Raw genomic sequence first — 24,629 nt, forward strand, 5'->3', positions numbered from 1 at the left:
CTTTTATTCTTTAAATTTTCATTTCCCATCGCCTCTATGAGACAAATTAAAGGTAATATTTTCATCGTTTGATTTTTTATATTTTTTTTGCAATTTTCTTGAAAACGCTTCCACAGATAAAAAACGGATAAACGTTTATCCTGACTTTACCAGCTTGTTCAAACTGCCTTAGGATATCAGCATCGTAATTTTGCCTTCAGAACAGCAGAACGCAATTTCGCAAGAGAAAATAAACAAAGATAAAGCGACGGTTTATTTTTGTCTGTATAGTTGAAAAATCGTTATTTGTCCGACACTTAATACCGATTGTGAATCATCGTCTAGAAAAGGACAAGAAATAACGTTACTATAACGGAATTGATAAAGTACATGTCGTCATTCAGAGTATGGTTTACATAAAACGAATTCGCGGTGGCAAACGATGAACAACAAAAACTAAAAAAAAAAAAAAAACAGATTTTCTGGAAATCTTTTTTTCCTTACCATTCCTTACCACACCGATTGACGATAGTTGAATAGGAATTAAGATTTTCCAATAAAAACTTGAAATTGGACATACTATCACGACTTGTGAGATGTAAACAATTTCGTTCAAAAATATGCTTAAATTGTGATACCTACATTGCAATCACCAGTCACTGATATGAACAAACTTTCGTTATTTTGACCAAAGGAATTATGTTTTCCAAAAAACTTGCAACAACAATAATGATAATTCTCGATTTCCTAAAGTTGATTTAGAGGAAATAAATGTATCATTGGATCTACCTAATCGCACATTATTTCGAATAAACGTTGAAAAGAGGAAAAGAACATAAATAATAATAGAAAGTAACAGTTGATTCAAACTCACCATCCACAAACCGTGTCTGCTGTTGCTGCTGATCAGTTTTAGAGATTGGTTCCGGACCATGTTTTTCAAGCTTCTCGCTGATCGTGTCGCCATTTGGTTTTGGATGGTGGTGATCGGATTGATTCTGTAGAGGAGTCGGCGTCGTCCCCCTAGAGTTGAGGTTTCTCTCACTCGATTTCCGGTCCTTCTGTTCCTTTGGCACTGGAGGAGAAGCTTCGGGAATAGGATGAGCGACGGTTTGACTCTGTCCTTGATTGTGGGATTTGCGACGCGACAGAGAGTTTGTAGAAATCTTGGGATCTAGTGTTGGGAATTCTTCCTTTGAAGATACACAATTGGAATTTGGTGCAGTTCCAATGTTATTGACTGCTTCATTAGTTGTTACACTTGAGCTCTGGACCGTCACAGAGATATTTGAAGCTTCAGGGATACTCAGGGGTGGAACAAAGGCGGCAGGTTGCTCTGGTTCGGGAATTGGAACTGGTATGGGTAACTGTGAAGAAATAATTTCTTGGTTGATCACAACTGGGATAGTTTTAGGTTCGTCGGGCAGGATTTTTATTTCGTGTCTCGGCTGAAACTCTCTGACAGGTAGTTGCAACGGTTTATGTTCCTTTGGTTTGACCGGACACAGATCTACCTGAACCGTGGTATTAGAAGAAACTAACGATTGACTACTAGGGTTTGGGACGTTGGGTATACTTTGCGTTGGATTTGGGGGACCAGTATTACATCGACTATTATTATCGATCTCTGGATTTGGTTGTATGAGGTTAGTTAATGTTGGGGAAGTATTTTGCGAGGTTGCGGTTTCCGACGCGCTAGATGGGGCTGGTGAGCTGGAATCTGATTCATCATTCGCGGCTTTTGCAACACGGGCCGCAAAGTCAGCAATCAACTCCATACCACACGTCTGCAACAATCACCAAATCTACGTGATAGACGATGATAAGCCTTGTAGAACTGAACCTATATTTTTAATAACTAAAAACTTGCTTCATACTCCAAATTATAGTGATACAAATACAAGTTAAAGGTATGAGAGAAACGAAATAAATATTTAAAGTTTTCAATATTTGTACTCAAACAAGCTATCACATAACTATCATCTCCACTATCGATTTTCAATGTTTGATAAAATTTTAAATCAGCCAAACTTTCATAGCTTCGATTAAACAACTGGTTAATTTATTGGTATTGGAGAATGCATATTTAAATAACATTACGTGGCACAAATTTGTACTATTTTTATCTTTAAGTTCACAAAAAAATAGATAAAATTACCACAGGGTTTTCCACGTCAGGTTTGAAATAATAATATAATCATCCAACTCTAATGACATTTCTATTTTAGATTGGAATATTTTCTAATGCAGTTACCCATTGACCTCTCATGCGATAGTAAAGATTTAAAATATGTTTATAACTTTTGGGTACAAATATAAAGTTTGGTAATTGCCCAAATGAACTTTGCTACACAGTAATTTGGCCGACGCGATTTGAAACGATCACAGTAAAAGAAAAGACTGAACTTCACTTTCTCTTGCTAAACAACATTCCATTCACGTCATAGATTGATAGATAGTTATCGTTTAGGAAAGTATTTCCGTATCTTGCAATACAATGAAACTTAGCTACTGATATCGTGACTTGAGAACTGATAAGAATAACTTGATTCTAAGAGGCAGGGAAAATAAGTCCCTTGCTATATTATCAAGAAAATTTCAAGACCTCATTAAACAAACAACTTGGCGTCAAACAAATATCTTTCATTTCAGAGGTATGTTCATTGGGACGATTGCCTGTGTTAATTGTTACAACAAAACGCACTTGTGGTTGAGGAGTCGTTCGATTACTGGAATCTCCACTTTGAGTCGCAACATCGTCATCGTAAATTTGTTCACTTATATTTTTTCCTGTTTTTGGATCTACGATATCCGTAATAGCTTTCGTTCTTCTCGGTTTTTTTCGGTTTGCAGCACTTATCCCAGGATTTTGTATACCGCCATTGTCGCCTTGGTACACATCTTCAAAAACAAATGAAACATAGACAAATAAATAACGGAGAATTCAGATCTTATTACGATATTTATAATACCAAAAAATTTTCAGCATCAATCACAAGACACAAATTGGATTGTTTCATGTAAATTTAACAGGAACAAAGAAAAAAAAACAAAGTGAGGATGGAAAAAAAAAGTCAAGTTATAAAATCGTCTCAACATCGTCTGATTACCAAATAATATGAATAACGAATAAAAATATGGTGATGTGTGTCACTTACCAAAGTGTAACTTATAAACTTTATCAACAACGTACATTATCAAATCGGCCGAATATATTCAATCATGAACCTCTTTAATAACTTACTCATTCACTGCCCAAGTTCGAACTGGTCTCGATTTGAAAATACCGTTAATAATATAGTAAAGGATTTTATGGCTGCAGTACGCTGGTGTGCTCCAAGGCATAATACCTGTCGCCAAAGTTTCGATATTTTTCAAAAAGTGCAGTACCTTCCAGGAATGGTTAGGCCCCTTTGTACAATGTAATATGTTTCAGAGAACTATTTAAAGGTTTATGGACATAATTTGCACATAAGTAATTAGATTTACGCTCTACTAATCCGTTCAGTGCATGAGATCAGCTGTGAGGGATTATAACGGTCAATTTTACAGTGAACTTTGGAAATTCTCGAAACAGCAAGACTCCTCGAATTTTTCACTAATTGGTCTAAAAGCTAATCGACCCATCTACCGTTGTTGAGAAGAAAAGATGAACAAAAATCCAAATGAAATTCCGAACTGACGTGTGATTCAGTACTCAACAGTACAGCAACTGCTTTACTTTACCGCACTAAACCACAGCCAATGCTAGTTTCTTTATCAAGTACTTTATAAAGTATCTTCAGATAATTATCTGTTGCGGTATTACACATGCCTTGACATTACAAAATCTTTTTCTTAACAAGTGACAAATATAAATAATGAGTACGATTTTCATATGAGCTTAATAAATGTGTGAATTTTAATTTTTTTTCCCCTGCTTTTTGTTCTTTTTTCTAGTTACAGAGAATACTTAACCAGGGAGACAGTTACACGTCTTTATACGCTAAACTGTTCTATAACGATATATCAACAATTCCCATACTTTGAAGATGAAATTGTACTTTTATCTTTTTTTCCGTTTTACAAAAGGTTACACATTTTACCAGGCAATATTTCTATAAGTGAAGAAAATTTTCGCGTACACCTGCACAAGAAAAAATAAAATTACAAAAGTTATGATGAATCTTTGAAAACTATTCAGAAAAGTAAATACAAATTTTCATAGAACCCGATTATGCAATAGAAGGTCATTCACAACAAAATTAATTTCTTCTAGATACAACATTTTTCAAACTTATACCGTCAGTTATTTTACAAAGAGCATTAAAAAACCACGTTTATAATACTATGGGAATAGGTCGAAAAACTTTTTTATCCTATGTTAACGGAAAATACAAAGCTAAACCGTGTATTCTAACTTCAACAGAATTTTGAAGAAGGTAACTTGATTGCACTGAGAAGTAAATGACTGTGTGTTGCCTTATGCTATAAACGATCATACTATCAAAACTGAATAGACACAATAAACAAACAATACTTGCCTGTTTGAACTAATGGTAGGGCCATCGCTGGCATTTGCTGAGGTTGCTGAGAAGGTTGCTGAATGCTACCCTGTTGAACAATGCTAGCTCCTTGGCCGCCAGGTAGAGGACTTCCAACGTGTGGAGCTCCTCCGCTTATCGACCCTGCCGTTGGTCTGCTCAAATTCACCTGAGGCCCTTGTTGTTGGTAGTAATCTGAAATTTCAACAGAAAATATGGATTTCTACATACGTTATATTAAAACAACAAGTACATATTACGTTGTTAGTTATCATTGCAAATAAGAAATTTCAAAGTTTCAAACTTGTTACAGACAGGAGAAAGGAAATTTCCGAGAGCTGAGAATATCTCGTTTTTGCTTTGCATGGTGTAACTTGAGAGAAATTGCAGGTTTCACTGCCGGAGAACCTTAAAAGCTATGCTAATTAACATTAATTAGATATTGAAACTGCATTTACATGTATGGTGTGGAGTTGCCGAACTAAATCCATAGAGGTTCGACTGTATGATGGTGGGTTGATAAGTCGGGAAAAACTGTTGACTTTGGTGGCCCTGAGGTCTCTGTGGTGGCCCAGGAAACTAGAATAAAATAAAAAGATATTTGTCACATTTTTATTTCATGGCTTGGAGAGTTGTTACTGATAATTTACAGAGTTTGGCCTAAGAAGCTGACAATTGGTAATAAAAAAGATATGGTTCTTTCGTTCTTAGAATTCATTACACTGTTTATAAAATACCGCAGGAAAATACTGTTGAATTACGAATAAATATATTGTAAGCTTCTCAATGAAAATGCATATATTTTTTTTCTCAAGGGATGGAAGAGAAAATTAAAAAAATTAATCGAATTCTGAGAAGAGAAATGAGAATTAAAATATTATAAATGATAGCTAAGAAAGAACTAGCAAGAAAGTTCTTGAGCTTTATTACTACTTGTCTCAGATATTTAATATCTGATATATATAGTACAATGTGGTTCATAGTATAAAAATGTACATCTTTGGATATGAACTGGAGTTTCGTTCTAATGGGACTTGCATATTACTAACTTATTTTGAATGAGTCATTCAATTTACCAGCAGAGACGAAGTGATAACAGAAAAATAAATACTCGTTGATGATGACTTTGCTAGATAAGTGAAGAAATTTCTCACGTAACAAGAAGTTGTATATTTTTGAAACCAATGAAGAATAGAAGTCTCTGGATTTAATGCACAATAGATTAAGCTTACGAATCCCATTCGCGGCTAACTGGTACACGGTGTGATATGTTTTAAAATTGTTTCGCCGCAGTAATCGTCAAAAGCTTTTTGTTTAAGAGAAAGCTTCAATTATGTAAAAATTTGGTAAGACGTATGAAAATTTATATAATGTAATGAAGGAAGTAGAAAAAGGTTATAATTAAATAAGGTGATTGTAAACGCATAGCACTGGGCTGGAATATACACTAGCGCCTCATTGCTAATACGTATAACATACAAAAAAGAAGTAAGAATTAAAAAAAAAAGAATAAGAAAAAGTAATCGCAAACTATCCATTACTCTGAACTTCTACATCTAGCTTCATTTAGGTGATGCATGACTTCATAGTGAAATGAGCTACCTGCACATGCTACTTTGCCTACTCTTGCTGCGAACAGAATACTGGGATTTGTAAGTGTCTAACTTCACTCTCAAATCATTAGTGATCAACACAGTACAGCATTCACTGGATGAAACAGTGTGAGTAAATAAAATTTATTGTATCAAACTTGTTTCGTAATTCCTGCAAAGCTCCCAAGTGTAAGACATTTTTTCAAATCAATGTAGTAATCAGTCAAGTAATACATGTATACAAATATAGTGTTAAACATTACCAAGGAGAGATGAAAGACACGTTAACAAGGTGACGAAGGGGGAAGATATTGTAATAAGTATGAAATCAACGGTACTTAACTACTACCTGAATGGGCTGCATCTGAGTGTTCATCGGATAAACAGGTGGTTGGTGCGTGCCACTGTGCGAAGGATGCAAAGGCACTTGGCTCGACATATACAAGGTGCCGGGTGCCATCGGCAAACTGGCAGGGTGCGGAAACATGGCCGTTTGCTGGCCTCCACCCCCGCCCACTGATGGTATGCTCACAACTTGAGCACCACCACCCCCCTGACCCCCCCTGTGATTACCCCTTGCCGTCTGCGGCCTCATTGCAGATGGATAATAAACCTGTAACAAAATTTCTTATTACATTGTTCATTGATTTGATAACTTCCTCTTATCAACCATGTTCACCATATCTCATGTCTTACATGGTTACTGAAAACGTTCTTTTCAAGTTACACTTTTAACGACGAGTTACCGATTTTGTCACTTTGTCGATTTCTACATAGTTGTAGTCTTCAATTCATAATCACCGTCGCCAGCGCTAACTTCAATTACGCTGGAGATCAATTTAGAAAAAAACGGAACTTCAAGGATGTTAGTTTGGTGAAAAATTCCGTTTTTCCAACAGGTTGAAGTAAATTATATTATTTCATTTTAATTCAAAGTATCCATTATAGAATAATACGAAATATGAACAATCAAGATTCTTCAAAGTTGAATATTCTCTAGTTTTCATGTCAAGATAATTGCCACGTAGACCAACTTTCTATCGAGGGGAAATTCCACACAAAAAGTAAGATTTTATATAATTGAAGAGACTAGCGGGCTTTCTTTAAAAGTGTTTAAAATAGTTGCTGAGCAAGCAACTCTAATGTACACAATTTACAATGAAAATGATGGCAGATTTGGGAATATAAGAGCATGTGCTGCTAAATTGTCACAAAAAGAAATAAAATAGATGAAAGTTACTCTCTTTTACCCCCATAGAATTTTTGTGGTGCGACTGTAAGGTAAATGGAATTGAAAAAACATATTCATAAAATTATTTGAATGACGATGAAAACTGCACTAATTTTCTCCTTTAAAAATTCTGGGTCACTTTATTGCTGTGCACCAAAAGACGGTTACCATTTACAATAAAAACCAATCAAATTTCATATAAATTGAGAGTACAAGATTCTTTGTTCGTTTGATAGATTCTCAATTGAGTAATATACGGTCGGATAATTCAAAATTTGCTTGACGTTACACGACACGCACAAGCGTCAGTTCAAACAAGACGTATCAACTTTAGAATGAAAAAAATTTACCTGCGACGCTGGTCTTGGTTGACTGGTAGGGTACATGTTGGGTTGCAGGGATAATGATTGAGCCTGCAGATGAGGTTGTTTCCCCATTTCCTGAGGCGATTGAGTATGACCAGGAGGCGTAGTAGTCTGAGGTGGTCCCTGAGACTGCTGCGACTGTACCCCAGGTGTCTGCGATTGAGGCGGAGGTTGTTGCGTCCCTGATTGATTCCCCTGCGGTATACCGGGAGCAGATTGACCAATACTTTGTATTCCCGCTATCGGCGGGGGCCCTCTACCCCCGGGTACTCCTACGCTACCTCCACCCCCACCGACCTGGCCGCCAGGTTGACCTCCGTAGTTCTGCCCAGGTACATGAAAGTTAACGTCTGATCCTGTAAAAAATAGATGCAAAAAAAAAAAAGAATTAGTTACAATTTAATTTGTTATTACACGGTTTAGAATACTCTTGAGAAATTTCATAAGGTGAAATGCAAAACGAAGAAGACAGGAAGTCGGAGGATGGTGGCCACGTCGAAAATTTAATTATTAAAAAAATTCACAAATACAACGATGACGATGATAAAATCAATGATGATAAAAAACAATTAGAAAAAAAAAATAAAAAACTTATAAACAGGTTGTAACTGACCTATAGTATAGGCCCCCACATAAGCGTATGCGGGCAGCATGTTCGAGTCTGTAGCATTTGCCATAATTAGCACTTGACTCGAAATATTGGTTATGTCATTTTGTGACGAAGGTGTAACAGCCGTTGAATACTCGCCTAACTCTATGACGCGAAGTAAACCATATTTAAAAATAAATATCACACTGAAAATTGATCGAGAAGGCTAGAAACGACTTGGGAAAGTTGAGTAAAAGTGAGCCAAGGGATATCTCTCGCTGATGTTGGTTGGCGATAGTGGTGGTGGTGGTGTTGGTGTTGGTGGTGGTTGCAAGTTCCAGCAGTATTTCAGCCTTTTTTCTACATACAAACGTGCGTATTAGAAAAAACTCCCACTCCTCGTTACGAACGGTAATAAACGACGTCGAAATAACGTTATTCGAATAACCGATTTTTAGAAAAATAACCGATAAAATATTTAGCAAAAACGATAATAAAACCTCAGAGACCAGGCTTGCGAGAAGCCATGTTTGCACATGTGGGCAGGGCCGGTGCTGCTATCTGTGGCTCTGCAGGCACATTGATTGCACGGAAAAGGGGGCGAGGCCTAGAGACCGAACCGCCAGAGCCAGAGCGCTCGGTAGAGGAAACAGCAAGCTACGTACGTTCTCCTAGTCATTCGACTGAAGCTACGTCACTTCCGGTGCAGCACCGCTTGAATGGAATTTCCGCGTAACGGCGCGAACAACCGAAGAGACTTGGAAGGCTGTTTGGTTCCAGGCTTCTTTCCATCGCGGGCAAACAGTTGTACCTCTTTTTTTTTTCTCGCACGCAAGCACGCTTCGGAATTTTTCTCACCATTTTTATATTATCAATTTTTGTCAACTCCCGACAATTGTGTAAAAAAAAAAAAAAAAAAAAAAAAACGGTATATAATTCGAAAAGACAGAAGAAAACGAAGTCTCTTCAATTTCAATTCGCTATTCAAGGATACAAATTTACTTGCAATTACACCGGTATTATCTCAATATTACAGAAGAATGGTTCGGTGTTATCGATTGAGTATACGTTTATGATTATGATCATTATTATTGTTATTATTATTATTCCTATTGGGTATAACTTTAAAAGGTAAGAATCTCGTTGAGAAAATGATAGGAGAAATTTCGAGTAAATTGAACGGTAAACGGATATCGGCACAAGAGAAGTTTCATAATTCTTGAAGTTGTTTTTAGAAACCTTCAGAGCCATTGTATTAATCGTGGAACAATATTGATATAGACAATACTCTTATATGGGTCAAGCATAAGTTTCCTGTTCAAAGAATCGATTGTAGAGTATACTTAAAATATTATCCGTTGCATTTAATTTTTTCTGCCCCACCATTGTCGGTATAAAAAAAAAGAAAAAAAAAATTAATAATTTTAAAAAATGATTGAAAAAATACGATAATCTCGTGCTCTCCGATATACACGTATCCGTGTAAAGTGCCCATTACGATAGGTATTGTACCGATTATACAACTAGACAGTGAGATCTATTACAACCAATCTTAAATGCAGACACCGGGGACTTGTAGACTATTTCGAACTTGGTCAAAGCTAATTTAAAATTAGTATCCATTGTAATTGACGACGGAGGAATTGTTGTGAGAATGGTGCCAAGTTAGGTAAGTAAATGCAGCATGACACGAGGAACACTGGCAGCGGTAGGCAACGTCTCACGTCTCGCTATTGTCTCAATGTCTCTTTCATAGTGCGGAGAGGGGTTTACTATTTAGTAAGGTGATTGGTTGGCTAGTTAATTAGTTGGTCAGCTAGTTACATCACACCTAGGGTTTTCTTCTCACCTTGTGGGCACAAGCAAGGCTAGCGCCTAAAGAACAAGAAGTAAAAGTATGGTATGCAAGACGACGTATGTCAGTCAGTCGTTGCTAAGGTGTTTGATAAACGCGTGTCATCGCAATAGTCGTTGTCGTCGCGATGAAATAAAGACGTACCTAGGCGAACGTCTACACGTCATTATACACTATCCACGATCTCATTTATCCCCACCCTCGAACCGACCGTTTATCAAAAAGTCAGGTAATAGATGTACATCATGAATAAATGAATATTCTATTAATACTGCATGAGGTCCACGTGACTGCCACCTTGACGTACGAGTTTAGTAAGCCTGATAAAATGCATAATAGAGTATATATATATACACACACTCTATTATGCATTTTATATATATATATATATATATATATCATCTCGTGTAGGTCCGTATAACTGTACATTTGTGTGATTTCCTATCAACACCTTTGGTAAAATTAAAAACTGGCAACGTATTCGGTGAGTTGACAGTAACTGGTAGTAAGGACTTACTGGCACTGGCCGTGATGATCCTGTACTGAGGTTGTTGTTGTTGTTGTTGTTGTTGTTGTTGTTGTTGTTGTTGTTGTTGTTGTTGTTGTTGTTGTTGCTGATGCTGAGTCTGCTGGGACTGCAGCTGATGATTGTGGTTAATATTAATTGTCAACTGATGTTGGGCGTGATTCATCTGACTTAGATGACCGTGAGGACTCGGCGATGCCGGCGGGTGGTGGTTGTGATGATTGTGATGGTTATGGTGGTGAATGTGATTGTGGCTCGGGTTATGCCCGTGTGGTGACATGTGGTGGGGGCCACCGCAATGGGGTAGCAAACAGTGCATCGTCCCGACGCCGACCGTAACACCGACTGCACCCTCCTTCGTAACACCGTATCGCGAAACCATGACGTTGGTAATTAACGGTAGATATTAGCCGTCTAGAAACACCTTTATTGTCTCAAAAGCTTACGAGCTTCTTCCTTACTTCTTACTGATTCTTAATAGGAGCGTGTTACGGTACGTGTATAAAAAACGATGAATTTCTATAATGAATTGTCTTCCTTATTGTTTTCCTCTCAGGCGGATTTTCTCATCGTTGTAATATTCTTCAAATTAATTTTTTTTTATCACCAAGTTTTGACGGGGAATCATTATTCTTGCGCCTCCGTATTTATATTTTTCGATTTCTTCTTTTTATCCTCAAATTTAGAGTTACACTTTATTGGAATTTTTCATTCATTTGTCTTCTTCGCCGGTAGTACTACAATAGCACAATAATAGTTGACTTGTGTTGCGCTGTTTCTTCAATCTTTTCCTTCTTTAAGTTCCGATCAAGCTTTGACTTGATTTTATCGAACGCGAAGAAACTCTGAGCGAAGTCCTGCCGATTTTTACTATCGCCCACATTTTTTCTATTCGTATTGTACTTCCTTTTTTTTAACCTTTTTTTTTTACTCTCGACGTACGTTCTTCTTGTAAAAACAAAAAAAAGAACTAAATGGAAAACGAACGGAATGTCTTCAAAAAAATTCGACCGTTAACAACGTTACGGCGAAAGCGTTGGTAATTTTACAGGTATCCTCGATTATCGGCGGAGCAAAAAATGCACGTTCTCGCTCGTTGTCGTTGAATTCGACGGTGAGAATCGGTTATTCGACTCGTTGGTGTTGGCTTTGTTGTTGTTGTCGTTGTCGTCCTCGTCGTCAACCTCAACGTAAGAGTCAACAAATGATTATTGACAGATGTCAATTGTACGATGATAGCGACAGCTGGACTGTTGTCAACTGTCATTCCACAATATGTTTCGAGGCGAACGTACTATAGAGTAGGTCGCACACGCCAGCAGATCGATATTTAGGACTAGAGCCGCTGCTTTGTGGCGTCCGCAGAGCACTCGATACAACAAAATTTTTATTTTCACGTCCTCGTAGTCGTTGTCGTATCCCGTTTCACGAACAGTAGTTAAATAAAACTAATAAACTAGATACAGTGTTCGTTTACATATAATATTTTCCAAATTGGTTTTAAAATCTTGGTAAATAATAATCAACGTACGACTTCTCGTCGTTCGCGCTGTGTGTAACGAGAAGAAAGAAGAAAGGAAAACTAACCGTAATTTGAGCTAAAACAAAAACGAGACAACAAGAAGAACCAACGTTTTCAAACGTCACTTATTGTCAAATAAATAACAACAACAATAATAGAAAAAAAAACAGCACACTGAATCAATCGACCCTCGACGTTTTCTTCCTCAAAGTTTTCGTTTCGATGTCTCAGATCTTCTACAGTTTTTTTTCTGATTCAATTTTTACATTACCGTAAAAAAAAGGAAAAAAAAAACGGTCAAGTGGCGGGGGAATGAAAAAAGAGAACTTTCATCAATCCACAGTGACAACACACACGCGAATTATGGCACAATATTACTTAATACAATCAATTGTCCAAATAAAATAATTACGTTAAAAAAAAGTTGAAAATATACAACGGAACAAACGGTCTTTTCTACAGTTTCGTGTCCTAGGAAAACCGATGGACGATCTTGCGACGAAGAGCAATACATACACGTGTATACATATATCTTGGTATTATTCTGTCTCGGATCGCGGTTTCTAAGTATACTTTTTAAAAAATTGTAACCAATATCGTACGAATTATATGTTGATTAAAATGGTCGTTTAGAAAAAATCCGTACTCGTGTGTCCGTGTTAGTTATAATTTATTTATTTATTATATTACTATCAGTTTCCTTGATAACTGTCAACCCCCCATTGGGTATTTTAACCGCGCGCTTGTCAAAGACGAGGAGGAGCGTCCCCTTTCGAAGGGACGCAGTAGAGACTGATGCAGGGCAGACCCCGACCCCCTCTACACCGCCGCTAGTTTCACCCACACTAAGAATACGCGTCGTCGAATCACCACGTTGTATTCCTAGGCTGACACAACGACGATCCGGGAACCCAGGCGCATGCCGCGTCGGCCGTTTCGACCCACGTTCGTGAAACCTTAGCCGATGTTCATGTGTGCGAGACAAGTTCGGAGAGTGAGAAGGAGAGGGAGATGGCAAGAGTTCGCGGAAGGCGCATGCGTCACCAAAACGAACCTCTCTCTCAACGGTCACGCACTGCAGCGATTCGCCAACTTCGGATATTTTCGTCAAACTTCGTAAACGCTCGGTTCAATCTCGCGTTACGATTCGTCGCCGAGAAACATTTGTCAAGTGTTTCTACCCCCACTCTCTATCTCTCTCTCTCTCTCTATCTCTCACTATCGTCAACGAGCCACGCCGACGCCGTGCACGCGTCGTACATTGTGTTGTATGCATGCGTGTACATACCTGCAACGCTATACTCTGTGCACGCTAACCAAGTTTGTCTAAGCTCACGCCGCCGACTGCCACCGTATAGTCGATGATAACGTACACGTTCGATTTTCAAAAAACTTCCAAGCTATTTTCAACGGTTAACGTTACCCTGTCAAATTGGTTTTTGTTGAGGAAATATTTTTTATGCTCTTTAGAATCACGCGTGAGCGATTTTTACAAAATAAACCGAACGACGGTAGAACAGAGATTTGAAATTAAACGTTCAATTGCAGATTCCTGTTTTACCCAATGCCGCGAGGGATCTTTTTCGTCACGTTTTTTTTTCATTCCCGAGTCGCATGACGCGCTGTCAACTATTACAGCTATAATGAAATTCTTTTCATTCTACGTCAAGGCTTTTACCGCGGAGATTATTTGATTCCAGAAATAATTAACGATTATTACAGGTATATTGTGCCAGTTAAATATTATACTTTCAATCCCGGTACACGTAATGGTATAGATTATTACTGTTTCAGACGATAAGAAAGGCTGTTTAAAATTTTACCAAAAAAAAAAAAAACTTCCAAGCAGTCTCATTTTTCAGTATCGGTTGGCATCCGACCCGTTGACCAACACTCCTAAAGCCGATGGGTTCTAAGTTTTCACGTAGCGTTTGCTGTTTGAGATTAGAGCAGATAAAACATAATATCCATGCTACGGGAGGTCGAGGGAGAAGCGAAACTAGCGAAATAGAATTTATTCTGGTACGGAGCCACCAAATACGTAATTTTATTTTTAGAATCGTTCAATATCTGCCGTATCATCGCATGTTATATATTTAGCTTAACGTAATTTAGGTTTAACAAGGAGATTGTGACCTAAATACATTTATATTGTTACTCGTTCCGGTGCCGCCGAACAAAACGCCACTTAATTAGTCTCTTCAGAGAATTATGCTACAATGCTGTATGCATATTTCACCATCATAGTGTAGTATAACACCAGAATAATAACAAGGATAATTTTCACCATTCCTTGCAGTAGAACGTAATGAATTCTAAAAAAGATGTCTGTATAATGCCAATGTGTAAAATTATTAGCATCCTTTTGAATCGAACAATTGTTGCGTATAATTCAACTAGGTCATCAAGAATTTGCACTCAAGCCTTCGAACAGACGCCCGATTGTCTCAAGATCGCACGATGAACGAACTCTCGTCATCAGCTGAGTCTTTTGTTTTTTTTGTTTTGTTTATTTATTTACTTTTTTTTTTGTTTTTTATATTGCAAACCATCCAAAGGCATGGTGTAACATAGCGACTAAGAACCTTGTCATGTTCCTTTTCATGTCTTAAAATTTCTACTTCTACTCATCACCGAAGGCAATGTCATGCATAATCACAAGAATTGACATAACGTCGAGATTCACTAGATTTGCTATAAGCCAAAAACAATAACAAGATGTTATTATTCCGATAGGAAACTGACTGCCGACTTATTTACCAGAATCTTGAGGAATAAGAATTAGATAATAATAATAATAAGAAATGAATACAAAAAGAGACACGTTCAAACGTACGGGCAAAAGACACGGTCAACGAGCAAACAAAAAAAGGACCTCTGCTTGTCGAACTGAGTTCGTCAAAGAAGAAAAATATTTTGCAATTAGATTATACTCACGAATGGCTAAACTCCGGGAAATAATGTCGAACGACACTACGCGGGTGCTACAGCTTCGTGTTCGTGTTTCCCCGAAATCATGTTTAAGGTAAGTATCTGCCTGCAGTGCTACGCGTACGAATGCAAAGTACAACGAATCCGCACGTCAATCATTTTAATTCTTGTTTGTCACCCTGGAGTACAAACGAAGCCACGCCTTTTCTTCGTTAATTTAAAGTACCAAAATTTAAAAATATCGGATCCATGACGCCATCTGCCATTTGGATATTTTGTTCTATAACCTACATAGTGTCAAAAAGTAACCTTTTAAAAACTTCCGAAAAAAAAAGGTTCGAACGAACACATTTAATAGTACACTTTTCACATCGATTTTTGTTGCTGGGATACAAAACAACCCCTGCTGTGTATAAATTATGCGATTCTACACAAGTATTAATGATAACAACAATAATTCGTTATTAATCACAATTGTATTTGCAATAGAAGGGAGAAAGTACAGAGTACTTACGGGTTCGGCAGCGGTAGTACAAGCATCCTCACTTGCATGAGGGATAAGGGAAACTGCCGAAAACCTTGTTCAAGTATACCCGGACCCAGGTCCGAAGGACCGATCAGCAACCCGGCCCTAAACGACGTGACCCGTCTGCATTTTTGCAAGTTACCGTTAAGGACCTAATTGACAGGCCGGGTATTTGAATCCAAGTTCTCCCGATCCGCAGCCTCGAGTGCCAAGTACCTGAGCTACTACGTTCGGTATTATTCAAACAAGGGTTAGTCCGTCCGTCTCTTCTACACAAAAGATGATTGGCAAGGATAGTAAAGTTTATGATATTGGATTCCGAAAGTTTTACGCCTGATCCTAAATTTCCATCCCTGTACAAACTTTGTCGAAGAAACGGACATTTTCTATTCAAAGACGGTCGTTTAAGCCGGCTAGAATTTATTATACCTACAAGTTCATAAGCTGCTTTACAACCTTTCGTTACACGCGGGACACGACGGACACCGCACAGTGCAAATAGTCGTTGTTTCCACAGGGTGTCGTCCCGTTACGTCAATTTTACAATGAAATCGTAGGACCACGTATACGTATTATGACGTACCGTTGTCGTAGGTGTAGTACATCGACTCTAACGTAGTCAGGCAGGGTAGTAGTGGGTAGTTTTCGACAAGGTTCGCATATAGGTAGAGTAACCTAGTTTCGCCGGTGCACCAGGCCAGCCTGCAGTGGTGCTGTACCCAGATCGATATATGCACTTTCCGCACATACAGCAACGTAGACGGGTCGCCGTGACGCCTTCTCTCTCTCTCACCTAGTAGGACATGTACGGTGCTCGAGAGGGTTTGTTGACCCACATTTACCCTAACCCTCCGTCGAATAAAAAACTAAACTTATTCTTCAATCATATTCTCAAGAGGAGAGAGTAATATGGAAGAGGCGAGTAAAATGGATCCCCTGTATAATGGGATTTCAAAAAATGTCGATAACGCTTGAATCGTATCTTTAGGTCAAAGACAAAAGAAAAAAAAAAAGCCTTGTCGAAATCGGTCGTAAGTTATTCTTCAGTTTTAAGGGGCCTATTTTTCCCGCGAATTATACTGTAAAGTGTAACGCAATTGATTAGTCATCTCCATATGACCGTGTACAACCAATAAAGTTTTGCGCAATTAATATAACATCATCGAGAACATCTAACGAAATTATACAACAAATTTCACCGATTCAAAATATTTCTTTCTCTCTCCATTTCTCTGCGACAATATATATATATATATATATATATTTATTGATACGCAGTTTTAAATCAGGTTTCATCATTCGCATTGGGACGATATATCGAAGAATGGAAAACCAGGAGACAATATACATATAAACTCAAATCGCGACGAGGCCTAAGCACGCAAAATATAGTATAGTATAATAATATGGTACCCTGATCTTGAATTCTAGGCAATGCGGCAGCTTTAAATAAAGTCTACAACGACACAGTGCGGTTATATAAATCTGTTTTGTTTTGTACAGTTTATCACATTCGCGGAAATCGTACAATCTTCGGAAATTGAGGTCATTTTCAGCATACGATATACATGCATATTATATATATACATATAGCAGGTGAAGAAGACGAAACTTTGGAGATAAATATACGTATCTAAACGCTTTTATGAAGCAACTCTAGGAAAACAGTCAGTTTCTTCTACTTTTCTTATTTCAAACTATAGAACGTAAACATAAACTCTACTTCTCGTGTGCTAAGCGGAAAGGAAAAAAAAAAGGTTGAAGAAATATACAATACACACGGTTTAAAACCATCAGGTGCTTGACATGCAACGGTTATAAGACGCATTTGTATACGAAGCAATACTTGAAGGTCAGTTATTGCATGTATCTATATATACTTTCGTGACAGACGATCATTATGTGTGTATGGTATATGTATACTGTATCTACGTGGATACAGAAGGTGTAGGTAAAAGAGCACCGGTTATGTTTAGTGGTAAGTAATTGCGAAGAGTTGTTATAAAGTTTGGAACTATATCTACATTATGCAGGTATCTAATTCTTCTTCTCACAAGTCTCTTTACTTATAATATATAATACAGCATACGATGCACTGTAGCCTTCACCGTCGCTGAGGAAAAATCCGTCAATTTTTTTTTTTTTTTTTTTTAACTGTAATCGAATCGCAGTTGGTTATTCGATTTCGATACAAATACATGCGGCATATATAACATGTATCCATAATACAAAATGTAAATGCCCGAGTTAGTCGAAAACAAGCAGGTGAAAAAATTAGCGAGAATCGTTACGCAGACGTCCTTTTCACTCTCCTCTGTTCTCTAACAATAAAACTAAATATTCATGAAGACCAATTCATACTAACATTACATACAGGCATCTGTTAAAGGTTTACGAAATTATTGTCAAAAACAAGTTGTTGTACAAGGGTCACTCACTCGTCCACTGTTTTAGCACAACAGCAGCACAAGCAGCAACAAGCACGACGCTTATTGTTAGCTCGTGTTCAATCAGATATTTCAATTCGTTGCGTACAATAATATTATGTACGTACGAATGATGCATGCCTCTATACATACACACACATATATGCATATATAATGACACGGTGCTATAATAAAGGTGTGAGCGGTATAAAGGTCACATACCAATATATTATTATACCGTGCATAACGTGTAAAAGTTGTTTTTTTTCGCCGTGTGGATGAAACATTCGGCCAGAACTCGATGTGTATGATTAAACGCAAATATAAGATAACTAAATGAAATATAAAAAAGCAAAGAAACTAAAAACATGCGTATATTAAAAGAATGAGAGAAAAAGAAAAGAAGGAATAAATGAATAGACAGAGAGACAGAAAGATATTGAAGTGTACTTAAATATAATACATATTGCACCTACGTATGCGTAAGTAATAACGCGACCGAGTTGGCTGCAATAAAAAGCAATGACCTTGGCGCCCATATTGTTGCGCGGGTAGATAAAGAGGAGGTTATAGACATATTACACATATACACAACACGGGTCGACGACACACCCACACCTCGCTTTAGGGTTAAACTCGCGCGAACAACGAGACGAAGCGCAGAAAGAGATGGAGACAAAACATATGTATATATATGTGTGTATGTGTGTGTGTGTGTGTGTGTGTGTGTGTGTGTGTAAAGAGAGAGAGAGAAGATGGGTAAAGTAAAACCGACGAGCGGAGTGCAAAGCATCTGGAGAGTTTTGGCGGTGAGGTGAAGCCAAGGAAACGGGGGGTGGATGGGCGCAGTCAGAAGAGGGTACAGGGGGGGGTGTCTAGCCGTCTAGATGGAGGGCAAAAACCGGCGTGTTTTGGGGATGAGAAGAAAGAAGCGTCGGGTCGGTTCACCCAGGTCACCGGCATGATACTTGTCGTCGTCGTCGCAGCAGTAGCAGCAACAACAGCGACGGCTATGTTACCGGGAGAACACGCCGCGTCAACCTTGCGTCAACCTTCGAACTAAACAACCCAGACGTTGACGCTCTGTTCCGTTCCGTTCCGTTTCGTCCGTTCCGTAATCAGTATCGCCAACTCGGCGGTATTAGATGGAGGTGAAGTTAGTTAGGTTATTGAAATGATTTACGTTTCGGAGAAAAATTGTTATTTCGTAATTACTGTATTGGCTGAAATGCAGTAAATTATAACAGTACAAAAAATATTCACATTTTGAAAATTTGACGTCTTCAAAGTCGCTATAGATTTGCTAAATAGTGACCCCCTCCCTTCTCTCTCTTCCGTCCGCAACGCTTCGTTACGTTAACGTTACAATCGTCAACCTAACGGTTTTGGAAGTTTTTCCCATGGGATGATTTATTTGTTTATCACTTAAAAAGGGGGAAATCTGGTATTCTTAAGGTCGATTGGTATCTCCAAATAAAATATTCGGTAATTTAAATTATTGCGGTGTTGTCGGGGACAAATTTGGCAATTTTTTTGAAATTGTCTCGATTACATTACAGTGATAACAATCACGTGTGAATCATTACTTAAGACGCATGATTGTTGGCAGTGATTGAATTCGACACTCGACAGAAAAACGAACGCAGAGGAGTCTAGTGGTTTCTATACGCAAAATTTATGAAACTTTCTAGTGGGATGATGACATTTTGAGTTGGCAACACTGGTTCCGTTCCGTCCCGTTCCTCCTGCCTTGGTCAAAGTCCTCGAGTGCGCGAAAACATCGTTGCATTGTCATCCTGGCTAACAGGCGTTCTGACTCACAGAATTCTTCATTAAACACACGGTGTGTGCATGTGTGTAGCTGTTTGGCACAATGATATGACTTTATGAGCTCGCTGCAACTCTGTTGCACTCACGAACACGCATGTAAGCAAGGTGGTCACTTTCGGTTTGTTCGTACCGTCGTCGACGATCCAAGCGGCCGTGATAAACGCGAGGTTTATTCAAATGAGAAGGCATAGTGACACACAATTCCTGACCTTAAACGAGTTAAAAATGACACAATTTTATCTTTCAGGCAAATACCGGATCTGAACATAGTTTCGAGTTTAGGATGTGATCGGTAGTTTTGAGAACACCTCCTAAGGAGAGTCGATCTCAAGAAAAAGGCAACCCCGGCACCACCGTCCCAGGAGCAATGGGTCGATGTGCTCGGTTAACCAACATCCACTTCTCCTTTATCTGTTTTCAATTTCTTTGACGACACCTCCTTTTATATGAATAGTATGTAAGATATCACGCAAACGAGTTATACACATGTAATATATCATACATGCTATATACGCATACACAAGTTGTTCCAATCCCTGATAATGTATAACCGACGAATCATCCTGATCAATTATGACGTACAATGCTTTGTAACAAGTGATACGGGCATCTTAAATCGCGTGGACAAAAAGCAGACGTATCTCTCTAGGCCAGATTGATAATAACAGAATTATAACGGATACCGTAACATGGTGTCTGGATAATATCCCCGTTTCTCTATCAAGCTCCTATTAATAATCCAACGTGTCCGTATTGGTGGTATTATAGATTACTTTCTCTGAAACCGTATCGTGTAAATTCTCAGCGGTATCTCACCTGTGGCATGTATAACACAAAAAGGAACAAAAATCGAACCGATTCCTTTCTCTTTTAGATCGGGAGCATTTCACGCGAGAGATATTAAAGTAAATCGAGAGACGGCATCGCATCCGTCGCGCTACAACAACTCATATCACAAACGATATAACAAATGCGACAAAAGCTCAATTAATCCGGAAGAAACGTGATGCGGGAGTACAGTACGAGGGTTTTAAGCTCATGTCAATCGGAGAAAGGCAGAAGCCGTAGCATCAGGTCGCACATGGGAACCTCGTGGCGAACGTAGTACTATAGAGGTTCAGTGCCATGCAGGGGTGGTACACAAGTTGGTTGTACTCTGTCCTAAGCGGGTGGGCACGGCGCAAATGTGGTGCCAAAGTCCTGTGCGTCTGGATGGGGCGAAGGCAACGGCCACCAACCAAGCAAAGGGGTCGATAATTCTCGGCTTTCCCGCCCGGGCAACGACCCGTTCGTTTTTCTCCTCTGGCGTCGTCAGCAGCGGCGGCGCTGTCCGTCCCCTGCGCAAAGCAGCGTGGATGTGCAGCAGCATGGAATTGTAATGAGCCGCTGCCGAAGAGGGTGGGTGAATAGGTAGAGTACAAGGTAGATGGATAAATAGATATGGTTTATTTTATCCATGGCAATATTGGATATGCTTACTGGACATTTACATGGAATACATGCACCGTAAGCAAAAGGAAAAGACAAGGTACAGGTACAAGGTACGGGGGTGAAGTAAGAAAAAGACGAAGGCCATCACCAGTGTTGAGATTCTATGACATCACTTTTCACGTTTCTCACCATCCAAGCATTCTCATTCGTTTGCAAAGTTTAGTCAACCAATCAGAATGCTTGGATGGTCGGAAATGTAAAAAGTGAAATTACATAATCTCAACCCTGTCGCTGCGCTACGAGGGTCGTCGAAGCGTTTTATTCTCTTTTCCACTTCTCTCTCTCTCTCTCTCTCTCTCTCTCTCTCTCTCTCTCTCTCTCTCTCATTTCTACGGAGATAAAGAAACGAAGTTACTATAACACCACACCATACAATCATATTATCCTAAAGGTAATGTCCTATATATATATAGGTACTGATATCCTTCTGCAATAGTTGGCGTGCAATCGACGACGTTCCTTTCGTCACCAGGGTTGTTGGGTACAGTTAGGTTATGTATATATACGTACGTATAGTGCGGGAATTTACCGAAGAAAATACACGTAAGCACGTACGCGCGCGCGCGCGACTGTTGCAGCATCTAGCGATCGTATCGCAAACTATCGACACTCGGAGAGTAATTTAATTTTTAATACCGATAGTGGCGGCGCATTACTCCCGTGACAAAAAGCTTACATGTATATACATATATATGTAGGGCTAATTCTTATCTAACGAACGATATCTGAGCAGCAACTTGACTTGCCGCTCATCACATCTCACCCGATATAATCTCGCAGCAGAAAAGTTAACATTCGAAATTTATCGTCGATAATAGAATCTTTACCCTACATGTCATTTATGTAAAAAGAAAGAAAACTTCCGACTATACAATTAAATTCATCACAGCGACCAGTAACACGTACAACCTCATGTAGGTATATAGATATAAATATATGTAATGTTTTAAGGTATATATTCGGTGCGGTGTACTGAATAGGTATTTGTGAGAATGAACACTTAAGGGCAGTATTTCATTCGCTTTCACATTTCGTAAAATATACGATTATTTCAAACTCATTGCTCCCATCTTTGAAACCATCTTTCTCCTTCCTTCCTCTCCTGCAATATCGTCGTTATCAATATTCCTGCCCCCCCCCCCCCCCCCCAAACTTGTTGTAGTTATTCCATTTATTCATTCAATATGTACTTATTTTTCCTGCCTCGCGCGTATGTTATAATAAGCTTTTGATCCGTTCTTCGTGGTCATTGCAGAGTCGTAGGAACGGTCGTAGTGGAAGTGGTAGCAGTAACACACGAGTCGTAACTAGAGCTAGCGCATGTCGTCTACAGTGTACACATTCGGAACGAGGCCAAGGCGGAAGTCGCTAATTCTACTGACCGATCTGATAACATCCGCTCTCTTTGTTCAACGATCACATGGTATATAAACCTGGATATATACGTGCTATACATGAATGCAAAATGCGCAGATGCATTCTCATTGTCAACTGCACACGCCGCCGCAGTGCTCGGAAAGTTATTCTTATAGATCGCACGATCCATCCTGCGCACACCTCTTAAGGTACGCATTTGCATGAAGGTGTGCATGTATTGCACATATATATCAGGGTGTTCCATATATGGGGGTGAAAAAAACAAATTCCAGATGGAGCGTGTCAAATCGGTTCCAAATGAAGAAAAAAAAAATTCCCTAATGTTTTCCACTTAACATTTTATTCCTCTAGTCCTCCTGTTTAAACGGGAAATTTCGAATTATTCAAAAAAATTGCTCATTCACTATATTTGGTACTGAATTTTATTTCAAGGTTATTCGTAGGTAAAAAAAATCCATGTTCTGGAATATTCAGTGATATCAATCTTCTTTTCAGTTAAAAATAAAAGATCATAAATTGGATATATCCATGAGAAACGTGTGCTGCATTAATTCAGTTTTTTTTTCAAGATAACAAACGATCACGTTAAGTAAAAAAATAACCTCAATATTTCCATGTGGGTCCATTACAGTGCTGAATGCTAGGGTTTAATTTCAATTTTTTTGTTTTTCATGTTATGTCTGATTGAGAAAACGATTTTTTTTGTTTTTTTTTCACTGAAACGAAGATGAATCTCACCGAATATTCGAGATTATAGATTTTTTTTGCCTACGAATAACTTTGAAATAAAAGTCAGTACGAAATATAGCGAATGGGGATATAATATTTTTAAATAATTTGAAACATCCCACTTAAAGAGGCAGATCAGGGGAATGAAATAAAAATCTGAAAAAATTATGGAATTTTGTTCTTAACCATTTGTAAACGATTCAACAGGCTCCGTGTGAATTTCTTTTTAACCCCATCTAAAGACCACTCTAATACATATACACATACATGTATGCGTGCAGTTCGAATTAGAAGCGACTCGCGGTATTTAATTCCATTACGTAACGTGACTGTCATGATTTGGACATTTCATCACCGACATCTTAATATGCAATAATGAAAATATATATATATATATATATATATATATATATATATATATACATATATGATAGGGAAAGAAGACTGAGCAGTGCAAAATGATCCATTCGAAAAACAACCGTTGAAAATATATAACAAGATGAACAAAAAAAAAAAAAGTAAACATACAGTTCACCCTCAAAGAGACGTTTGGACATTGAACTTGCTGTACACGTGTAACGGATGGTGTGTGAACCGTATTATAACCGTTGTAAATAGTAAACACTAGGGGGAGGAAGAAGAAGCCAGAAAATAAAAACAGAATATGTATAGTGTAATGTTATTTGCAGAGACACGGTCGCCTCGCTTGTATGATATGCAACAGTGTTGAGAATCCGGTATTCGTGCAGAAATCTCTTATTTTGTATTTTTTTTTTTTTTTTTTTTGCATTCTACTACTTAATTACATACTATACACCATATCTGTGTAATATACTTGTGGTAATCACATTCCGATGATATACGTGTTTTAGAATGAAAAAAAAAAAAAAAAAAGTAATTTTAAACTTGCATATTAAAAGTGCAATTTTACACGAGGATGAAGTTAGTAAGGGTCAACGTTGCGATACATCAGGTGGAAAAACTGTGGAAAACTGTGACGAAGTGATTATTGCATATAATTTTATGACGCCTTCGAGGAGTTGGATTTGCAAAATACAAGTAAAATATAAGTTTGTCATGGTTTTACCTAATTTCAGAAATTTCTAAAGGTGCGAAACATGCATCGTTTGCAGTAAA

General features: G+C 38.2%; 1 protein-coding gene across 8 annotated transcripts in view; it reads right to left on the reverse strand.

Annotated features, from left to right (window-relative positions):
• The window catches only part of LOC124303938 (eukaryotic translation initiation factor 4 gamma 1-like), a 65,721-nt gene that overhangs the window by 22,356 nt on the left and 18,736 nt on the right, over positions 1 to 24,629 (reverse strand). For 2 of the 8 annotated variants that reach the window (XR_006908024.1, XM_046761802.1), the window contains exons 1-7: positions 10,652 to 12,992; positions 7,676 to 8,046; positions 6,438 to 6,707; positions 4,961 to 5,081; positions 4,503 to 4,697; positions 2,684 to 2,880; positions 854 to 1,766 (exon numbers count right to left, since the gene is read on the reverse strand). Coding sequence is in view for 7 of the 8 variants with exons in the window: in XM_046761802.1 (XP_046617758.1) it covers positions 854 to 1,766; positions 2,684 to 2,880; positions 4,503 to 4,697; positions 4,961 to 5,081; positions 6,438 to 6,707; positions 7,676 to 8,046; positions 10,652 to 11,042 (2,458 nt within the window). In the remaining variant the exon portion in view is untranslated. Of the gene's footprint in view, positions 1 to 853; positions 1,767 to 2,683; positions 2,881 to 4,502; positions 4,698 to 4,960; positions 5,082 to 6,437; positions 6,708 to 7,675; positions 8,047 to 8,303; positions 8,769 to 10,651; positions 12,993 to 24,629 lie in introns of those variants that run through there. The other 6 variants (XM_046761805.1, XM_046761807.1, XM_046761804.1 and 3 more) reach the window with 5 other exon arrangements.

Source organism: Neodiprion virginianus, chromosome 4 (genome assembly GCF_021901495.1).
Source record: "Neodiprion virginianus isolate iyNeoVirg1 chromosome 4, iyNeoVirg1.1, whole genome shotgun sequence".
NCBI lineage: Eukaryota > Metazoa > Arthropoda > Insecta > Hymenoptera > Diprionidae > Neodiprion > Neodiprion virginianus.